This window comes from Orcinus orca, chromosome 20 (assembly GCF_937001465.1).
Source record: "Orcinus orca chromosome 20, mOrcOrc1.1, whole genome shotgun sequence".
Lineage (NCBI taxonomy): Eukaryota > Metazoa > Chordata > Mammalia > Artiodactyla > Delphinidae > Orcinus > Orcinus orca.
In genome coordinates, this window is record NC_064578.1 from 17,595,148 (window position 1) to 17,613,984 (window position 18,837).

At 44.4% G+C, this 18,837-nt stretch overlaps 3 protein-coding genes across 4 annotated transcripts in view; 2 read left to right on the plus strand and 1 right to left on the minus strand.

Annotated features, from left to right (window-relative positions):
- The window catches only part of UTP4 (UTP4 small subunit processome component), a 32,617-nt gene extending 25,537 nt beyond the window's left edge, over window positions 1–7,080 (minus strand). The window contains exons 1-3 of one of the 2 annotated variants that reach the window (XM_049703984.1): window positions 6,949–7,080; window positions 5,512–5,672; window positions 2,982–3,173 (exon numbers count right to left, since the gene is read on the minus strand). In XM_049703984.1, the coding sequence (XP_049559941.1) occupies window positions 2,982–3,173; window positions 5,512–5,670 (351 nt within the window). In that variant the 5' untranslated portion in view covers window positions 5,671–5,672; window positions 6,949–7,080. The remainder of the gene's footprint in view (window positions 1–2,981; window positions 3,174–5,511; window positions 5,673–6,948) is intronic. The other variant, XM_012534295.3, reaches the window with a different exon arrangement.
- CHTF8 (chromosome transmission fidelity factor 8) lies at window positions 7,077–18,459 on the plus strand. Its single transcript, XM_004273204.3, has 4 exons — window positions 7,077–7,153; window positions 14,988–15,045; window positions 15,313–15,430; window positions 15,818–18,459. The coding sequence occupies exons 2-4, from the start codon at window positions 15,023–15,025 to the stop codon at window positions 16,040–16,042; spliced, it is 366 nt and encodes a 121-aa protein (XP_004273252.1). The 5' UTR covers window positions 7,077–7,153; window positions 14,988–15,022; the 3' UTR covers window positions 16,043–18,459.
- Window positions 16,039–18,459, plus strand: DERPC (DERPC proline and glycine rich nuclear protein). Its single transcript, XM_049703993.1, has one exon. It carries the CDS (start codon window positions 16,039–16,041, stop codon window positions 17,659–17,661), a length of 1,623 nt encoding a protein of 540 aa, XP_049559950.1. The 3' UTR covers window positions 17,662–18,459.
- Window positions 18,460–18,837: the final 378 nt, after the last annotated feature.

An 18,837-nucleotide genomic window follows, 5' to 3' on the forward strand; every position in this document is an offset into this window, starting at 1 on the left:
CTGGTCCTGGACTTTTGTTTGTTGGAAGATTTTTAATCACAGTTTCAATTTCATTACTTGTGACTGGTCTGTTCATATTTTCTATTTCTTCCTGGTTCAGTCTTGGAGATTATACCTAAGAAATTGTCCATTTCTTCCAGGTTGTCCATTTTATTGGCATAGAGTTGCTTGTAGTAGTCTCTTAGGATGCTTTGTATTTCTGTGATGTCTGTTGTAACGTCTCCTTTTTCATTTCTAATTTTATTGATTTGAGTGCTCTCCCTCTTTTTCTTGATGAGTCTGGCTAATGGTTTATCAATTTTGTTTATCTTCTCAAAGAACCAGCTTTTAGTTTTATTGATCTTTACTATTGTTTTCTTTGTTTCTATTTCATTTATTTCTGCTCTGATCTTTATGATTTCTTTCCTTCTGCTAACTTTGGGTTATGTTTGTTCTTCTTTCTCTACTTCCTTTAGGTGTAAGGTTAGATTGTTTATTTGAGATTTTTCTTGTTTCTTGAGGTAGACTTGTATAGCTATAAACTTCCCTCTTAGAACTGCTTTTGCTGCATCCCATAGGTTTTGGATCGTTGTGTTTTCATTGTCATTTGTCTCTAGATATTTTTTGATTTCCTCTTTGATTTCTTCAGTGATCTCTTGGTTATTTAGTAACATATTGTTTAGCCTCCATGTGTTTGTGTTTTTTACGTTGTTTTCCCTGTAATTTATTTCTAATCTCATAGCATTGTGGTCAGAAAAGACGCTTGATATGATTTCAAGTTTCTTAAATTTACTGAGGCTTGATTTGTGACCCAAGATGTGATCTATCCTGGAGAATGTTCCGTGTGCACTTGAGAAGAAAGTGTAATCTGCTGTTTTTGGATGGAATGTCCTATAAATATCAATTAAATCTATCTGGTCTATTGTGTCATTTAAAGCTTCTGTTTCCTTATTTATTTTCATTTTGGATGATCTGTCCATTGGTGTAAATGAGGTATTAAAGTCCCCCACTATTATTGTGTTACTGTCGATTTCCTCTTTTATAGCTGTTAGCAGTTGCCTTATGTATTGAGATGCTCCTATGTTGGGTGCATATATATTTATAATTGTTATATCTTCTTCTTGGATCGATCCCTTGATCATTATGTAGTGTCCTTCCTTGTCTCTTGTAACTTTCTTTATTTTAAATCTATTTTATCTGATATGAGTATTGCTACTCTGGCTTTCTTTTGATTTCCATTTGCATGGAATATCTTTTTCCATCCCCTCACTTTCAGTCTGTATGTGTCCCTAGGTCTGAAGTGGGTCTCTTGTAGATAGCATATAGATGGGTCTTGTTTTTGTATCCATTCAGCAAGCCTGTGTCTTTTGGTTGGAGCATTTAATCCATTCACGTTTAAGGTAATTATTGATATGTATGTTCCTAGGACCATTTTCTGAATTGTTTTGGGTTTGTTTTTGTAGGTCCTTTCTTCTCTTGTGTTTCCCACTTAGAGAAGTTCCTTTAGCATTTGTTGTAGAGCTGGTTTGGTGGTGCTGAATTTTCTTAGCTTTTGCTTGTCTGTAAAGCTTTTGATTTCTCATGAATCTGAAGGAGATCCTTGCTGGGTAGAGTAATCTTGGTTGTAGGTTCTTCCCTTTCAACACTTTAAGTATATCATGCCACTCCCTTCTGGCTTGTAGAGTTTCTGCTGAGAAATCAGCTGTTAACCTTATGGGAGTTCCCTTGTATGTTATTTATCGTTTTTCCCTTGCTGCTTTTAATAATTTTTCTTTGTCTTTAATTTTGGCGAATTTAATTACTATGTGTCTCAGTGTGTTTCTCCCTGGGTTTATCCTGTATGGGACTCTGTGCTTCCTGGACTTGGGTGGCTATTTCCTTTCCCATGTTAGGGAAGTTTTTGACTATAATCTCTTCAAATATTTTCTCTGGTCCTTTCTCTCTCTCTTCTCCTTCTGGGACCCCTATCATGCGAATGTTGTTGTGTTTAATGTTGTCCCAGAGGTCTCTCAGGCTGTCTTCATTTCTTTTCATTCTTTTCTCTTTATTCTGTTCCGCAGCAGTGAATTCCACCATTGTGTCTTCCAGGCCACTTATCCGTTCTTCTGCCTCAGTTATTCTGCTATTGATTCCTTCTAGTGTAGTTTTCATTTCAGTTATTGTATTGTTCATCTCTGTTTGTTTGTTATTTAATTCTAGGTCTTTGTTAAACATTTCCTGCATCTTCTTGATCTTTGCCTCCATTCTTTTTCCGAGGTCCTGGATCATCTTAACTATGATTATTCTGAATTCTTTTTCTGGAAGGTTGCCTATCTCCACTTCATTTAGTTGTTTTTCTCGGGTTGTACCTTGTTCCTTCATCTGGTACATAGCCCTCTGCCTTTTCATCTTGTCTCTTTCTGTGAATGTGGTTTTTGTTCCACAGGCTGCAGGTTGTAGTTCTTCTTGCTTCTGCTGTCTGCCCTCTCGGGGGGGGGAAGTCTTAAGTCTGTGCTCAAAAATTTTTTGAGAAACACTGGAAAAACATGGTTCCACAGGTTGACTTGTAGAAGGACCTATCAGAAGTTTAGATATACTAACGTGTGCTGTGAATCTACAGAAGGATTTAGTACGCCGTATTTCTGAAACAAAACTTATCATAAAACACAAGGCACAACAAAACAAAAGACAGTTTCTACATCTCCCAATTCCAAAGAACACAGTTTGGGAAATGCTGAACCAAACTGAAACACCTCTGGTTTCATAAATGAATCAACAAGGTCCAAACTAGCAGCAGAAAGAGTGCCAAAGGACAAGGGAGTTTTAAATCCCCAACAAGAATCCCAATCTTGTATCTCGTATTGGAATCCAGATACAATTGCTTGCTTGGTTGCTGGAATCCAGCTCAGAGTGGAGTTGCTACATGCTATAATACAATTTCACCTTCCTATGAACATAAGGAAGCAAGTTTAAGTGGGCAGAAGAGAAATCTTGGTTTGAATTACCAATAGTTGCTTACTGACCAAAAGTTGAGAGCCATTGGGGCTGGCAGCCATGCTCCAAATGGGTCCTCCAAAGGCATCCATAGCATACTTGATGTTTAACGCCTGCAAATCATACTCAATAATCTCTCCATTGAGTCCAGCACTAAACAGTCGCTGTCCGTTTGCCCAGCACAGAGCTTCTGTAGCCCGAGACTCATGACCTGGGAAAAACTACAGAAACACCATAACTTTTCAACCCACCACGAATTCATCAGCTACTAGCACTGAGTGGTCACAGGCAAAAAGGTGAAAATCAAAATGCCTCTCTAGAAACAACTAGTGTGGGGTTTTACACTATCTGAAGATCATGTTACTGATATTTTCATTTTTTTCAGGTTCACATTTTAGTTACTTATACAGTTGGTTTTGTTTCTTTTACTAGGACTTGTTCTGCAAAACCTTTTTAGACAATAAAGTTTCAGACAATCCAGTTTGTATCTGATGTATCTAATTTTTAAAAATCATGGCAATTATCTTGATTGATAATTTCAAAGGCGTACACATGTCAAAAGTTACCAATACATACACTTTGAATACACTCACTGTGTGTCAATTTCACCAATTAAAAGCTGTTTAAAAAATTAAACAAAGGCAGCTCACTCCAGCTTTTCATTCAAGTCTCAGATTTCTAAGTGTTTTCTTAGCATTCAAAAAGCATTCATACTATCAAGGAATTTTATTCTTTTTTTTTTTTTTTTTTTTTTTTGCAGTACGCGGGCCTCTCACTGCTGTGGCCTCTCCTGTTGCGGAGCACAGGCTCCGGACGCGCAGGCTCAGCAGCCATGGCTCACAGGCCCAGCTGTTCCACAGCATGTGGGATCTTCCCGGACGGGGGCACGAACCCGTGTCCCCTGCATCGGCAGGCGGACTCTCAACCACTGCGCCACCAGGGAAGCCCAGGAATTTTACTCTTATATCTGCTTGATACAAAAGGGAATGAGGAGGTATAATTTTTCCTATCTGAACTTGAAAAGGCAAAATATTCATTAATTAAGTGGCTTGCCCAAAGGACATGAAGAGAATGTGGGTCTCCTTACTCCTAGGCACTACTCTTCACTCTCAGAGATATAATGTTTTCTTGTTCTGAGAAACAAGCTCTTCTTCAGAGCTAAGCAATCTTCAATAGCAGGGAAGGGAACATAGAGAAAGTGGAAGACTAGACTGAATTAATTGTTCAAAAAAAAAAAAAAAAGAAAACAGATGGGAGAGGAAAATAAGAGGTACTAGGTAAAGACCAGTTGACTTATTCATTCAACATGTATTAACTAAGCAGTGTCTTTGTCCTAGGCACTTGCTAAATGTTGGGAATACAGCCATGAATATCACTGACAAGGTCCTTGTTTTCATAAAATTTGAAGTTCAGCAAGGAAGAAGACATTAAACAAATATATATGAACTATTATATAATTCCAATTATCGTAAATGACAAGAAAAATCACAGGATGCAACAAGCATGTACCATAGCATGTTTTTCATTCTATGGAATGTGACTCCTTTGTGGTGACCAGCAATTTCTTAACTCCTATTAGTGCTTCAGGGATCAGCTCAGTAAGTCATCTCTTTCCAGGAATCCTAAACACACCTCATCAGAGAAGGTACCTCTCCACTAAGATTCTATGCCTCTGCTTAGGTCTATCATAAAATTTGCCACACTGTTTGCAAACTGTATACTCACCTTTCCCCCACTGGATTTTGAACTCCTTGAAGGTAGGGCCTCTGACATTCATCTTAATGCCTAATGCTTGCCACTCAGTCATTTAGAAACATTTACAGAGTGCCTAAATTCCAAGTACTAAGTTGCTGGGCACTGCATTCATTCATTTTTCCTTCTATTCATTTATTTCATGGTGCCTATGGCATGTAAGGCACTCGGTAAATGTGACCGGAATTATTTTATTGCACTTGAAATCAGTAATCACTGCCTTTGAAAAATATGCTGCTGTAACAGCCCTTTGCATACACCCAAACAGTACTTTACCTAATTTAAAATCTTTATTCCCAAATATAAGGCATATAAATCTACCTTCTCTCAGACAGATGAACTTAGGAATCCATCTTCCTGATATTACATCACCAAAATGTTTGACATTAAAATGTCTCATCATTTTTTCTGAATTGACAATGAAATGGGTACTGACACTTACAGCAGGAAATGCCACTTTACCGAAGTTACAATGGTGCAGAGACTGATATGAAGCAATGGTCTTGACAATTTTCCTTCTTATTTTGCCCAACAGATCTAGCAAACCTCAGTTTCCAAATGACAGTGAGCACCACAATTCCTAGGTAGGATCTTTCTAACCAACATCACACAGATCAAAACTCTAAGCGCATCATTCAGACAAGAGATCGCATATTTGTTATGTGGTTCTAAACAACTCTGGAGAGAGTGGGGGAGAGTTACTATTCTTTTGATCTCTTTGAATACAAAAAACATAGATTTGGCAGAATTGAACTTAAGAAAAAAATTAACATCAAATACACCAAATCAGGCTCCCAAATGACTTACTTTCTCCTGAAAGTAGTTTGCTGACAAATTATAAATTTCCACAGTGCCATCTGTTCGTGAAACAGCCAATCTGTTTGACTGGTTATTGTAAGCCACACAGCGGATCCCTGATGGAACATAATTAAAGAAACGTACTCGATGGACCTTAAATTCACCCATTCCTAGGGGGGCAAGAAAAGAATCATTGTTAAACAGCAGTATGTCACACCTCATGTTTCTTATTACCACTATTCTAGGTGGAAGACTCCAACTATATTTCATCGACGTTCATTTCTATTTTTTTTCACTTTTTTTTTTGGAGGGGGCCGCGCCGGGCAGAATGTGGAGTCTTAGTTCCCCAACCAGGGATGGAACCCGAGCCCCCTGCATTGGAAGTGCCGCTTCTTAACCACTGGACCACCAGGGAAGCCCGACGGAGGTTCATTTCTAAATATCCAACTAATGATGCTTTCATGGCCCATACAGAATCTATCAAACAGTCTCCAGAAGCTCAGGATTCTTCAGCAACAAAATAAAAAGATCAGCACATACAGCATCACCCAGACTGCCAGCAATCCTGACAACTGCCTGAAGGAAGTAGTCCAGGAAAAGAGGGGTGAGAATTTAAAACGTGATCTTAGAGCAAAAGACTGAACATAACCTCATTCTCTAACTGGGAGTGCGCACTTGAAGGGAGTCACATGGAGCTGACCGGATGTATTCGAGGCAGAACTAAGGTCTCCTTTGTATTTTGTGTGTGAGGTTTCTGGGGGTGGGGGTGGTGGAGAGGAGGATGAATACCACGACCACTCTAAAGAAACAAGAAATGTGGACAGTCTAAAGGAGTATCTCAAAGTCAGGTCCGCAGACTCCGCAGAACTCCTGTATCAAAATCACCTCGATAAATGGTTTTTAAAAATGCAGGATTCCGGGTCCTATTCCACAGTTCCAGAATTCCAATCTTTTGGGGCGGGGGGAGGGCTAGCAATCTGCATTTTGGCAAACACCTCTATCTCTACTGCATGTTAAGTTTTCAAATCACACACTCAACTACGGTACTGACGGTGGGGCTGATGGGGCAGGAAGAACAGAGAGCGTCTCAAGGGGAGGAGCGACAGGACTGGTCGGCATCTGTCAACTACTCCCTCTACCTGCCGCCCCGTCGCCGCCAATATACGCACTCCGCTCTGGGTCGCCCCCTACTCGTCTCCTTTCAAGGTGAGGAACCTGCCTGCAGAGCAGGCGCGTTCGGCCGGGCCGGTCTAAGAGTGCGTCCAACGCGCGCGCGAGGGCTCCACCGCCCCTTCCCTCTCCGGGGATCTCCGGAGTAGCCCCCACCGGCCTCGGCACAAGAGAATCGGCGAGCTCCGCCGGGCGCCGACCTGTAGCAGGCCTCACCCGCTCTAACACCCCCCACCCCGTCCCATCCCCGCTCCCCACGCCCCTTCCCCAACTCACCAGCGGATGGGCTAGCCACTCTCGGCGCTCGCCTCTCTCCGCCCCGGCCCCACGTGCGCGCGCGCTCGCGTGCTCTGCCCCGGAAGTGCTCGCGCCGCAAGGCCGGAAGTGCGCAGGCAGTGCTCGCGGCGGCGGCGACGGCGGCGGGAGGTTCGGTTGTCGCCCGTTGGCCGCGCGGCGCCGCGCTCGGCGGCCGCCATTGCAGGTCAGGCCCCGGGCAGGGAGCGCGGGAGGCCGCGGGGAGCGAGGGCCGAGCCGGGAATGGGGGCGAGGGGGCGAGGGAGCGGGAAGCTAGGGAGCTGGGGCCGGGCGGGGCACGCGGCTCGAGAAGAAGAATGGCGAGCCGAGGGGCGGGGAGTGGGGGAGCGGCGGGGGGGGAGGGGAGGCCGGGAAGGGGGAGGGGAGTGGGGAGGGCCGTGCAGAGGTCGGGGGCGACCCAGAGGGGCCCCCTGGTAGGAGGGCCGGGAATTGTGGAGAAGGGAGCAATGTGGAGTCGGAAGGCGGAGGGAAGGAAGGGAGCGAGCAGGGCGGAGCGGGAGAAGGGCGGAAAGAGTGGCCGAGCGCGGGCGGAGGACGGAGAAGGGGGCGGCGCGGGCCGGAACCTCGAGGTATGTGCGGAAAGGGGTTCTTCCCTGGGTGGGGAGGGAACCCAGCACGGGATGCTTGCGAGAGTGGGGTAGAACTGGAACCCAGGAAGTAGCGGGAACATCAGAAAGGGGACTTAGCGGGGGACTGTGAGGTTCCTTCGAGGGGACATTTTAAGTCGTGGGGGAGATGCTGCTGGGAGCGGTAATTGGGAGGGTGGTTGGAAGGAAGAGACAGTCTGGAGAGTGATCCAGCTTCATTTGTGGGCGGAGTGAGAGACGAGAGAAGAGTGGGGTGGAGTCGGGTCCTGGAGGAGAGAAGTACTTAAGAATTGACGGGGGGAAATAGGGAACGATTTGGAAAATGAGGGTGGTAGAGGAGGAACGTTTGAAGACTGATCTTTGGGAGGAGGATGAACGGTTTGGAAAGAGTATTCCGGGGGTGGGGAGTGGAGGAAGGCAGTTTAAAGAGTAGTTCCCTTGGGAGGTAGGAGAAAGGGTTAAACAGCTTGGTAAGCGGTCCTGGAGATAGTCGGGGGTAATTTGTTTGGGGGGGGGGGAAGAGGGGAAGCGGATGGAGAAGTCCCAGAAGTGGGCGGGGCTAGAAATAGGAAGTGTTTGTAGCTGAAATTGAAGGGAGGGGAGGGGGTCGGGGAGAGGGTGGAGAAGATGGGGGCTGGTAGGAGGGGAATCCAGTACAGAGGGAGACCTCAAGTAGAGCTATAAAGGAAGGGGCTTTGGGGAAGATAGGGTGCCACAGCAGTAGGAGGAGGAAGGGTAGAAGGGGCCGCAGAGTAGCAGAAGATGCAGAAAACTGGAGTAACTCTGATCGACTGAAGTCATCTTTTCTACCCATTGTCTACAAATACCAGTAATTGATTCCCTCCATCATGGGAATCTTAAAATGTGATGGGAAAGTACCACATGTATGCATAGTGTCCACACACGTTTTTGAACCCACTCTTCACTAATGAAAAGTTTGGAAGCATTCAGTTCCACCTACTCTCCATGGCCCCTTTTTGGAGGAGAGCAAGCTTCTCATTTAGAAACTGGATTTTAGCTCTTAATGACATAACATAAGCCTGTCAAGAGACAAGATCTTCCCTTTGAAACTTAGACTCTCCCCATCAGTCACAAAATCACAACACTGCTAATAAAAATAATGTATTGAGTTGTATATAAAAGTTCCTGAATTGTTCATTTGATGGAAAGACACACAGAGAAATAGTTATCATGCTTAGAGGTAAAAAACGTTCCAGAACTTAATCCCAGAAGCAGTTTGGTGAACCCTGACTGCCATATTTGAATTGTTCTCCCATTGTGTAAGCTTGATTTCATTCTGATAACATGCTGCTTTTATAGGATGTTTTAATCCACTATAAACATTAAAATAATAAGTACACAGAGTAGTATAAAGTCATTCTATTGGACATGTACTAAGAAAATGCCATGTTCCTCCAGGTAATCAATAGCTTGACCCTAAAGGTTTACCATGTTAGGCACTGTGCTGAGGACTTTACATTCTAAACTTCATTTAATGCTCACAACCACCCTTTGAGATGGGTTCTCTTTTATGCTCAATTTATTGGTGGAGAAACTGCAACCTGAGATTAAATTACCCCCTGTCATACGCAGGCTAGATAAATGGCAGAATCAGAATCCAGGTCTGATTCAGTTCTCACTGAATCCCTAAACACAAAGAGTAGTTTCTGGGACCGAATAAGAACTCAATAAGTGCTAATTGTTGGCCCAGCAATTTGCAAACATTTTGTGTCATATTTAATTTTTAAAAATAAAAATGAATGTTTTTAAATTAAGAATTGTAAAGTTAAAGCCTTTATTCCGTTTAAAAAGCAACAAGAAAAGATGAAAGGGCCAATGTTTATTACAGCTAAACATTGTTTAGCTGTAATAAAATTTAATTATGTGTAGTTAGGTTAAACCATTGAGTCAAAGCCCCTGTTTCAGTGAAAGCTGCATAATCTGTTTAATACGATACATACCATGCTTTCTTCTGCTACATTTTATTTTGGGGGCAGTTAACCATCATGAGGATCATTGCTCATGATGTTCTCTGTAAGACCTTAGAAATATTAACAATTTAACAACTCAGAAACCAATGGATGAGAAATTTTGTAGGAGATTAGATGAATCAGTGACAAAGAATGTGCTCTGTTCTTTTGACTTGTTTTGCCTTACACAGGCAGGAAACGGAGTTTTAGGCTATAGTTTTGAATCCTGGAGGTAACCTTGAGTACATCTCTAGGGATTTCAGAAACCTAAATCTCGTCAGTTGGATATGATGAAAAGCAGGCTCATTTGTTTTGAGCTGCCTACCCAACAGATGTCATAGTTACTTTGGTGGTGAGATATAACATCTTCTTCATAGGTGGTTTATTTGCCATCTTGTGGGAGATGTTATGAGAAAGACTAATGTTTGTAAAGCAAGTTCCTGTACTGATGTCCTGCATGAGAAGGTGCTGTGTGAGAGGACTGCAGGACAGGCCGGATTGTGGAGGAGTTAGAATTCACATTCCCTGTCTACCACTTACTAGCTGTTCCACCAGTTACTTAACCTTTAGCTTCTCTAAGCGTGTTTCCTCACTGTAAAATGGGAGTCATAGTACCTGTATCATAGCATTGTTTTCAGGATGAAAAGGGAGAATCCAGATAAATGTTCAAAAAGGTTTAGCTATGTGAGAAATGAAGCTTTTTGTATTACAAAGATAATGCTCTGCCTGAATTTTTCTTCCTAATTAAGAAATTGTGGTGGCACTTTGATTTCTCAGGTTTTTAATGACTTTCAAAATGACAGTTAAATAAGATGTATCCCAGATTTGGTCTGATTTCAGACAGACCTTTTGAGTTTTGATTAGGGTTCCCATTGTGAGTCTTGGTTGATTCTGAGAATGTGGGTTTCTTTGCTCATCTGCGGTTTGTTCAGGGGTCTTGAAGTCATCTGGACCACTGTCCTGAGAAACAACAGTGTCTTGACTTTACTCAGGATCTCCAAAGTAACTCCAGGTCTCAAGACTGGGGATGATCTGGGGCAACCTCAGATATTTCTAGAAATTTCTTAGATAATATTTCTAGAAATCCTGAAGCCCCCCACAAAGGATTTTTTTTTTCTTTAAGGGAAAAAATAGTTAAAACATACAAAGTGCTTTTTAAAAAGTTTTGTTTACATAGCTAAAGTCATTTGACTAAGTTAGGAATATAGAACTTATGTGTTTAGTTTGTTTAGCTATGTAAAGGCCCCCCAAAATTGAATAGTAAAACATTTCCCCCTTTTATAAGGGGAGGGGTAGGGAGTCAAAATAATTCATTGCAGGGGAAAGGTGTTTGGATGGTTTTTTCCACACCTTCCTATCTCTCCAAGTCTCCAAGTATGTACTGTAGTTGTGGCCTGTGAGACTCCGCTCTGAAATACATTGAATTTAAACATCTTTTTGAAAAGTGGCATCAGTTCTTCCTGGCTGTACAGGAACTTGGAATTATTATTCTTCAACAAAGACCAGTTAGTTGGTCCTAGCTAAATCTGGGATTAAACTCAAGGCTGTTGAGAGTGAGGTGCTGGGCAGTCTCTTCCAGTGACTCCTTTTAGTGTCATGATTTGATATGGTACATTCATCAAACCGTGCCTTCAGATGTTGCTCTTGATAAAGCTGCAGTTTCTACATAAGCAATACCTTAGAACAAGCACTTAGAAATTGCTGTGCTTATTTTTAAATGTTGGAATGAGTTGAGACTGAAGACTTAGAAATCTTTTTGTTATACGGAAAATTTTCATTATAATGTTACTTGTTATTACTAATAGGATTTGACTTGTATTATACTTCTTCACCTCCTTGTTTTCCTACTGATTTTTTCTGCCTACTTTCAAGGGGATGAGGACAGATTGGGCTGCATGTTCTCATTATCTTTTTTTTTTTTAAGAGGATGTTGGGGGTAGGAGTTTGTTTATTTTTGCTGTGTTGGGTCTTCGTTTCTGTGCGAGGGCTTTCTCTAGTTGCGGTGAGCGGGGGCCACTCTTCATCGCGGTGCGCGGGCCTCTCACTATGGCGGCCTCTCTTGTTGCGGAGCACAAGCTCCAGACGCGCAGGCTCAGTAGTTGTGGCTCATGGGCCCAGTTGCTCCGCAGCATGTGGGATCCTCCCAGACCAGGGCTCGAACCCGTGCCCCCCGCATTAGCAGGCAGGCTCCCAACCACTGCGCCACCAGGGAAGCCCCTCATTATCTTTTTTAGTCATCTCCACACTAAGTGAAATACATATTCCCTGTCGCCTCCATCAGGTGTGTTATCAGTGACTTACTCAGGTATACATACCTACTCTTGAGAATAGTTGCCTAGAGCAAGGAGCAAGAAGAAGAATCTGATTCAGCCAATGGGGTATTTTAAGATGCTAAAGTAGAATTTTAAAATTCACGAAAGGGATGCCTTCCCCTACATCACTTACTTGGTAAATACACCCTCATGTACATAAATATAGCTATATCAGTCCACGGGTTCCTGTGAGCTAGACTCTTGTAAGCTGGGTGTGAACTTCATTTGTATTCACATCTCCGGCATCTCATTAGGTCTAGCACAAGTTTTTAGGCCACAGAATTCTTATTTTTACAAGAATTGCTAGATGTCTGCCAGTATCAATAGGTGTACTCAGGCAGGGCCTCCTACATAAGTGGATAGAGAGCTGTGTGTGCTCATTGAAGCACAGCGACAAGTATGGAGGTACAGCTACTCTGACCCAGCTATTAGGCATCTGTTTTCCTTTATTCACTTATGCCACCGTTTTTTCTGTTTTTTTGTTTTTGTTTTTATTTTTTGGCCGCGCCACGCAGCTGGCGGTATCTTAGTTCCCTGACCAGGGATTGAACCCAGGCCCACGGCAGTGAAAGTGGTGAGTCCCAACCACTGGACCACCAGGGAAATCCCTTTAGGCCACTGTTTTGAATTCCTGTTCTGATAGGAGACTGTCGAGGAAATGGGGAATGCACTGAAAATATTTCTACATCCCCTTTGCCTAAACAGTCTGCACATTCCTATCTCAAACATGTGGTCAGAGGTCTTAAAGATTAATCTCCTTCCCTGCCATGATTTTCCTAAAATTTGTATCTGTGTGAACACCCTATTGCTTCTGTGAAACCACCTGTATTTTACACTTATCAAGGAAAATATACTATTTCATTAGTCATCAAAAGCTTATTTACAAGAACTCTTCTCAATCTATATGCATTTATTAACCTTTAGAAACTTCACAACTTCAATTTCAATTATTGAGCCTTTTTTGATTCATGGCTAAAATGTACCTATCATTCTCTGAATTTTACTCACAATTATAGTGTGGAAATGTTGATTTATTTATCCCATTCTTTAAAACATTAGCTATATGTTAGTCTTTAAAGCATTTCCACATTTTTAAAAAAAATTTATTTATTGGCTGCGTCAGGTCTTCGTTGCTGCGCGGGCTTTCTCTAGTTGCAGTGAGTGGGGGCTACTCTTCATTGCGGTGCGTGGGCTTCTTTGTTGCGGAGCACGGGCTCTAGGTGCACAGGCTTCAGTAGTTGTGGCACGTGGGCTTCAGTAGTTGTGGCTCGCGGGCTCTAGAGCGCAGGCTCAGTAGTTGTGGCGCCCGGGCTTAGTTGCTCTGTGGTATGTGGGATCTTCCCGGACGAGGGCTCGACCCTGTGTCCCCTGCATTGGCAGGTGGATTCTTAACCACTGCGCCATCAAGGAAGCCCTCCACATGTGTTTTATTTGGTCTTCATGATAGTTAAATGAGTCAGACAATCCAGGTTTTAGCCCCACGGTCATTAAGTGACTTGTGTATGATGACACTGAAAGAGTTCCACACTTACAGGCTGGAACCTGAATTTAGGCCTTCTGATTTTTAATTATTAGTCTCTCCTTCAAGAAACCTTGGAAGAATATTAAAAGTGCTTTTGATTGTTCTGTTGATGGTGGAGGTGGGGCCTTCTTATCTGTCAGAAGACCTTTGCCGTCCTGAGCCAGTGTATTACCTGTTGTCAAGCGGTACCACACCTGGTACTGCTACAGCAGGTCTGGCTTATTCAAACATGACTTCTTGATTCAGCTCTTGCTGAATGCATGTACGCAGTGCCTGCCTGATGCCTTCATGCCTTTTTATTCTCACTTGGTTTTCTCCTTTGAGAGGGTATTGATTATGAGTGTAAAGTTGGATGACCTAGGTTCTTGTGTTGGCTCTACCACCTGCTAGCTGTGTGTGTACCACATAAAGCAGATGTATCCCTCAGTAACTTTATCTGCAAAATACAGATAAGTCCCTATCTCAGAGTGGTTGAATGAGATACCACCCATGATATATATGCACAGCATCTGATTCATAGTAAAAATTGAATAAATATTAGCTGCTCTTTATATTTGAATTTGAAGACCACTGATTGACCAACCTCATATTTCCAAAATGTGTTTGGTGCTCAAGAGTAAGAGGTTCCGCTGTCTTACAGGGCTGCCGTGAATATACTTTTCACTGGAGATCCAAAACAAAGATTAACATGTCAGTAAGGAAACCTGTTTAACTTTAAGCAGGTGTTTGCTAATCGTGAGCACAATTATAATTCCTATTAACTTGCTGTTCTACAGTTGGTAAACACTGATCTGATAACCTTCCACTAGGCTCCATCTATTCATTGGAAAGATTTGTACAGAAGCTATAGTTTAGATCCCCCATCCCTCAATCTCCCCATTAATCTATCCTTCTCAGGAAGACAAAGTACAAGAAGCCAGTTGTTTCAGGCAAAAATGTCCCATTTTAACTCATTCTTGTAGAGTGCCGCAAACTTGCCACCAGGTGGTGCCATTGTATAAAACGAAAGTAGATTAAGCGTCAGGGTATCCTTAGTTTCTAAATGATGAAAGATGGGCAAAGTGTTTGATGAGAATCACATCAGAAATCAGCTTACCGTTCACTAAAGTTGTCTGGAAGACCTTTTCCATTCTCTTGGCTTTTAGTTAAAAGAGATCATTTGAACCTTGAAATATAAGATAACCAAAGTGGCAGACATGAAGCTTATGTCATCACCAAAGGAAAAAGTAAAACCTAAAAGAATTCCTTAGTTTTTTAGAACCATGCAGAATGGAAAATATAATATCCTTGAGAAAGGCAAGTTAGCATACTGGCCAAGAGTGTGGGCTCTGCGGTGTATGTGTTGGGTTCAGATCCCGGCTGGTAGACTAGTAGCTATGCGACCTTGAACACAGTTGTGATACCTGTTAACTTTCCACCCTGTAGTTGACCCTTGGTGATCTGAAGCAATTTTATATGTACAATATCAGGTTAAAAATGTTACATGTTATAGAGTTGTTAGGGGTTTGAAATTAAATATGTCTAAAGCACTTACAAAAGTGCCTAGCACACAGTAAGTGACAAATGTTAGCTATTGTTATGATCCTAAAGAAATTTTTTTTTTCTACAGCTTATTTTCAGTTGCTTTTTAAAGACGGGAAGCTCATGGTGCAGATCATTATTTCCAGGTGAGTACCTTTTGAGACTTTTTTTAATTTAGCTTGAATGATTAGGGCCATATAGGTTTGAAATTTCCCTGGAAGAATTGGGGTCCTTAGGTGCATCTTGCACAAATCCTTGCATTTCAATTTCTAGTTCAGTGTCTAGCACTGCCCAGTTTCCCAAGAATTCGTGCTCAGCAAAGAGATCTCTTGGGCCTTGAATGGTGGTGTAGGACACTATTATTCATCCTTCACCCCTCCAAAATATTGTAACCGCCAGCCCTTTGCTTGCAGTGCTGGGGCTGGAGGCCTGGCAGAATGGGTGCTGATGGAGCTACAGGGGGAGATCGAGGCTCGCTACAGCACTGGATTAGCTGGAAACCTCCTGGGAGACCTACATTACACCACTGAGGTGAGGGGACTTTTCTTTCCCTGCCTAATGCTTCAGGAAAGCAAGCTACACCAAGGTGGTGCTCCCAGGACCCAGAGTGAGGACTGCCCTCAGGTTTGTTATTCAAGGTCTAGCTAAGCCATTGCTTGTTCTCCCCCCACCTCTGCAGTAGCAGGGAAATTTAGCTTTGGGGAATCTGGAAAGGTCACAGTTCTAAAAGTAGAAATTCTCGTACTTGGGGCTAGAAAGAGTAAAAAGGATATGAGGGTGGGTTGTCCTTTGTGGCTTCTCAGCAGTGGTTGAGGGAGTGGAGGTGCCAGCATTGCCTCCCAAGAGCATCTCTAGAAGGCACCTGAATGTTACGACCTTGCCCTGAACCTCAGGCATCTCATTCTTGTTCTGCCAAAGGGAATCCCTGTGCTGATCGTGGGGCATCATATCCTGTATGGGAAAATCATCCATCTGGAGAAACCTTTTGCCGTCCTTGTTAAACACACTCCCGGGGAGCAGGACTGTGATGACCTTGACTGCAGGAGTGGCACCCAGTACGTGGTAACAGCACTCATCAAAAACAAGATCCTTTTCAAAACTCGCCCCAAGCCCATTATCACCAACGTCCCCAAGAAAGTATGAAAGAACCCCGGATTTTCCCTAGAGAGCGGCCAACTCCTTGGACTCGTGCTCCGCTGCCACCTCGAGGACGGATGGACAGTTCCCTGGGACCACAAGGGGGTCCTGCTTTAAACACAGGCCACCCTCTGGGTATGAACTCAGATCCCTTCCTTATGGCAACCGGCTCTCTTGGTGGAAATTTGGCCCCGTTTCCAAGGAACCCGTCTCCTTTTCCAACTTCATCAGGCTCATTGGCTTCAAATCCAGCACCTTTCCCTGCTGGTGCTCGTGACCCAAGCATGGCTTCTTTTCCAAGAGGGATGAATCCCACTGGCACAGGTGCAGTTTCTTTCCCAAGGCCGGGTGGTCTCTTGGGGCCAAGCCCAGGGTCAGCTCTAAATCCTAGAGCAGGGGCTCTTCCAGGCCCAGGGCCTCTGTCTAACCCAAGGTTAGGGGGTCTCCCAGGGCCAGGTCCTATGTCCAACCCAAGGCCAGGTGGTCTTCTGGGAACAGGTCCTGACCCCAGAAGTGGTGGCCCCATGGGCCCTGGATCTGGACCCAACCTGAGAGCAGGTGTCCTGTTGACTTCTGGGAATGGTCCTCCCAATCCTAGGCCCGTTGGCCTGGGCCCCGGACCAAGTCCCAATCTGAGATCAGGCTTTGTAGGTACAAACCCTGCCCCGAGGTCAGGTATGTTTCCAGGCCCTGGCCTTGGGCCCAACCCAAGGTCAAGTGGCCTGGGCCCAGGCCTTGGGCCTAACCCAAGGGCAGGTAGCCTGGCTCCAAGCCCTAATTTGGACACCAGAGCAGGTGGCCTCTTGGGCACAGGATCTGGTCTTAACTTAAGAATGGCTGGACCTCAAAGCCTAGATCTTGCACCCATTCTAAGAGCAGCAGGTCTTTTAGGAGCAAATTCAGCTGCTTTCTCACAGTCTTCTGGAAACATGGGCACAAGCCCATCTTCCATGGCCAGAATACCTGGCCCCATAGGCCCAAACTCGGGTTCTGGCTCTCGGGGAATTGGCCTTCCGGGGCCAAATCCATCTCCCATGTCGAGGGCTCCTGGCCCCATTGGCCCTAATTCAGCTCATTTTTCAAGGCCCGCTGGCCCCATGGGCGTAAATGCTAATCCTTTTCCAAGGGGGACAGGTTCAGGGGGATTGAACCCAGCTGCTTTCTCTCAGTCTTCTAACACATTGGCTTCAAACCCAGTTAACTTCCAGAGGTCTGCTGGCCTCCAGGGCTCAAGTCCGGCAATTTTCCCAAGAGCCTCTGGGCCACTAGGCTCCAACCCAGCTAACTTTCCAAGGGCCACTGGTTTACAGGGTCCAAGTCCAGCTACCTTCCCAAGGTCTACTGGCCCATTAGGTCCTGGTCAGGTTACTTTCCCCAGGTCAGCTCCTGGGCCCCTAGGCTCTTCGCCAGCAGGCCCGGTGGGTATCAACCCAGCTCCTTTTGCAAGGCCAACTGGGACCCTGGGTCTAAACCCAGCTTCCTTTCCAAGGATGAATGGCCCTGTAAGCAAGACTTTGGTCCCATTTCCTAGAGTGGGGAGCCTCCCTGGCACAAACCCAGCTGCTTTCCCCAGACCAGGGGGTCCAATGGCTGCAATGTACCCAAATGGAATGTTACCCCCTTAAACACCATTTTCTCTCCAGGACCACCCTGGTTTCCAGGCACTGTGGTTCTGGGCAGGGGCTGTGTTTTAGGTGAAAGGGTAGATGTGGAGCTACAGTCTGAAGTACATAGCTGGGGCTCAGATTCAAACGAGCCTTTCCCGCCCCCCACCCCCGCGTCTTTCTTGACTGAAGGTGAAATGTTATCTGTGGGACATGGACTTTGGCAGGTGGGAATGATCCCGCCTTGCGAGAAGGAATCTCCAGCCTTCCAGAAGCCTGCTGTGCTTTTGTCCCACAGCTTTCTGCCCCTTGTTTCTTACTAGTTTCTTGAATTGTTCTTGTGGACTTTTCCTCAGGGATACATTGGCCTGCAGGTTCCAATTCATATGCGCTCCCCTGCTCACCACCGGAGAATCAGCTCACTGCTGTCTAGAAATGTTGCGTTGGTGAGCGGACCATGCTTCAGCAGCGCTGACCTGGTCACCCTCTACTGCCATACCTTCCCCTGGGGGCTGGAACACAGAACAGGGAAGTGCAGCCACTTCAGAGAGCCACCAAATTTCTGCTGGCCTGACCGGGCCTGCTTAGAGAAGGCCAGGATCAAGGCTCCACTGCTCATCCTGCTCCCTCTCCACTGGTACTCCCAATCAGAGAACCTCAAAATTAAACTGACGTGGATGGGGTTATGGGAATTGGGGTGGGGGTGGGGGGAGTGAAGGGGAGAAATCACTGTGCTTCATTCAGCCTGATGTGAAAGGATGGTGTTTTCCTGCATTGTACCTTTTCTTACTGTTTCTTTAATAAATGGGACGAGAGGGCTATTGATTTCACTCCCTTTTTATTACCTGTTCCACAGGGAAGGAAGTTTACCCACTGCTTTTCATTGTTTCAGCTTGGCCACAGTCCTACATTACCTTCCAGATAATGACATTTTCAAGGAGGAAGCAAGCTTTGGTTTTTAGCCTTAGCTGGTTAACTAGGGCTCACTCACTGGCTCGTAATTTCACCAAAGACCCCGTCCACTCTCTACAATAAAAAATTAAGCCACCATAGGTGTGCAGTTATCAAGGTAGACCTACTGTATTCCCCAGGTCCAGAGGCAGCTGTTACAACTTACCTGCTTCTGAGTTCCAGTGGAATTTCCTCGGCAAAACTAGTTCTTCCTCGAGTACCAATCTTGAAACTGGAATAAAGAGC

What these genes read in the sequence shown, in the direction of transcription:
- DERPC (XM_049703993.1), top strand. Translation starts at nt 16,039, where the DNA reads ATGAAAGAACCCCGGATTTTCCCTAGAGAGCGGCCAACTCCTTGGACT.
- CHTF8 (XM_004273204.3), top strand. Translation starts at nt 15,023, where the DNA reads ATGGTGCAGATCATTATTTCCAG. An exon ending in GTGCAGATCATTATTTCCAG is followed by an intron (nt 15,046 to 15,312) that starts GTGAGTACCTTT and finishes CTTTGCTTGCAG; the next exon opens with TGCTGGGGCTGGAGGCCTGG. An exon ending in ACCTACATTACACCACTGAG is followed by an intron (nt 15,431 to 15,817) that starts GTGAGGGGACTT and finishes GTTCTGCCAAAG; the next exon opens with GGAATCCCTGTGCTGATCGT.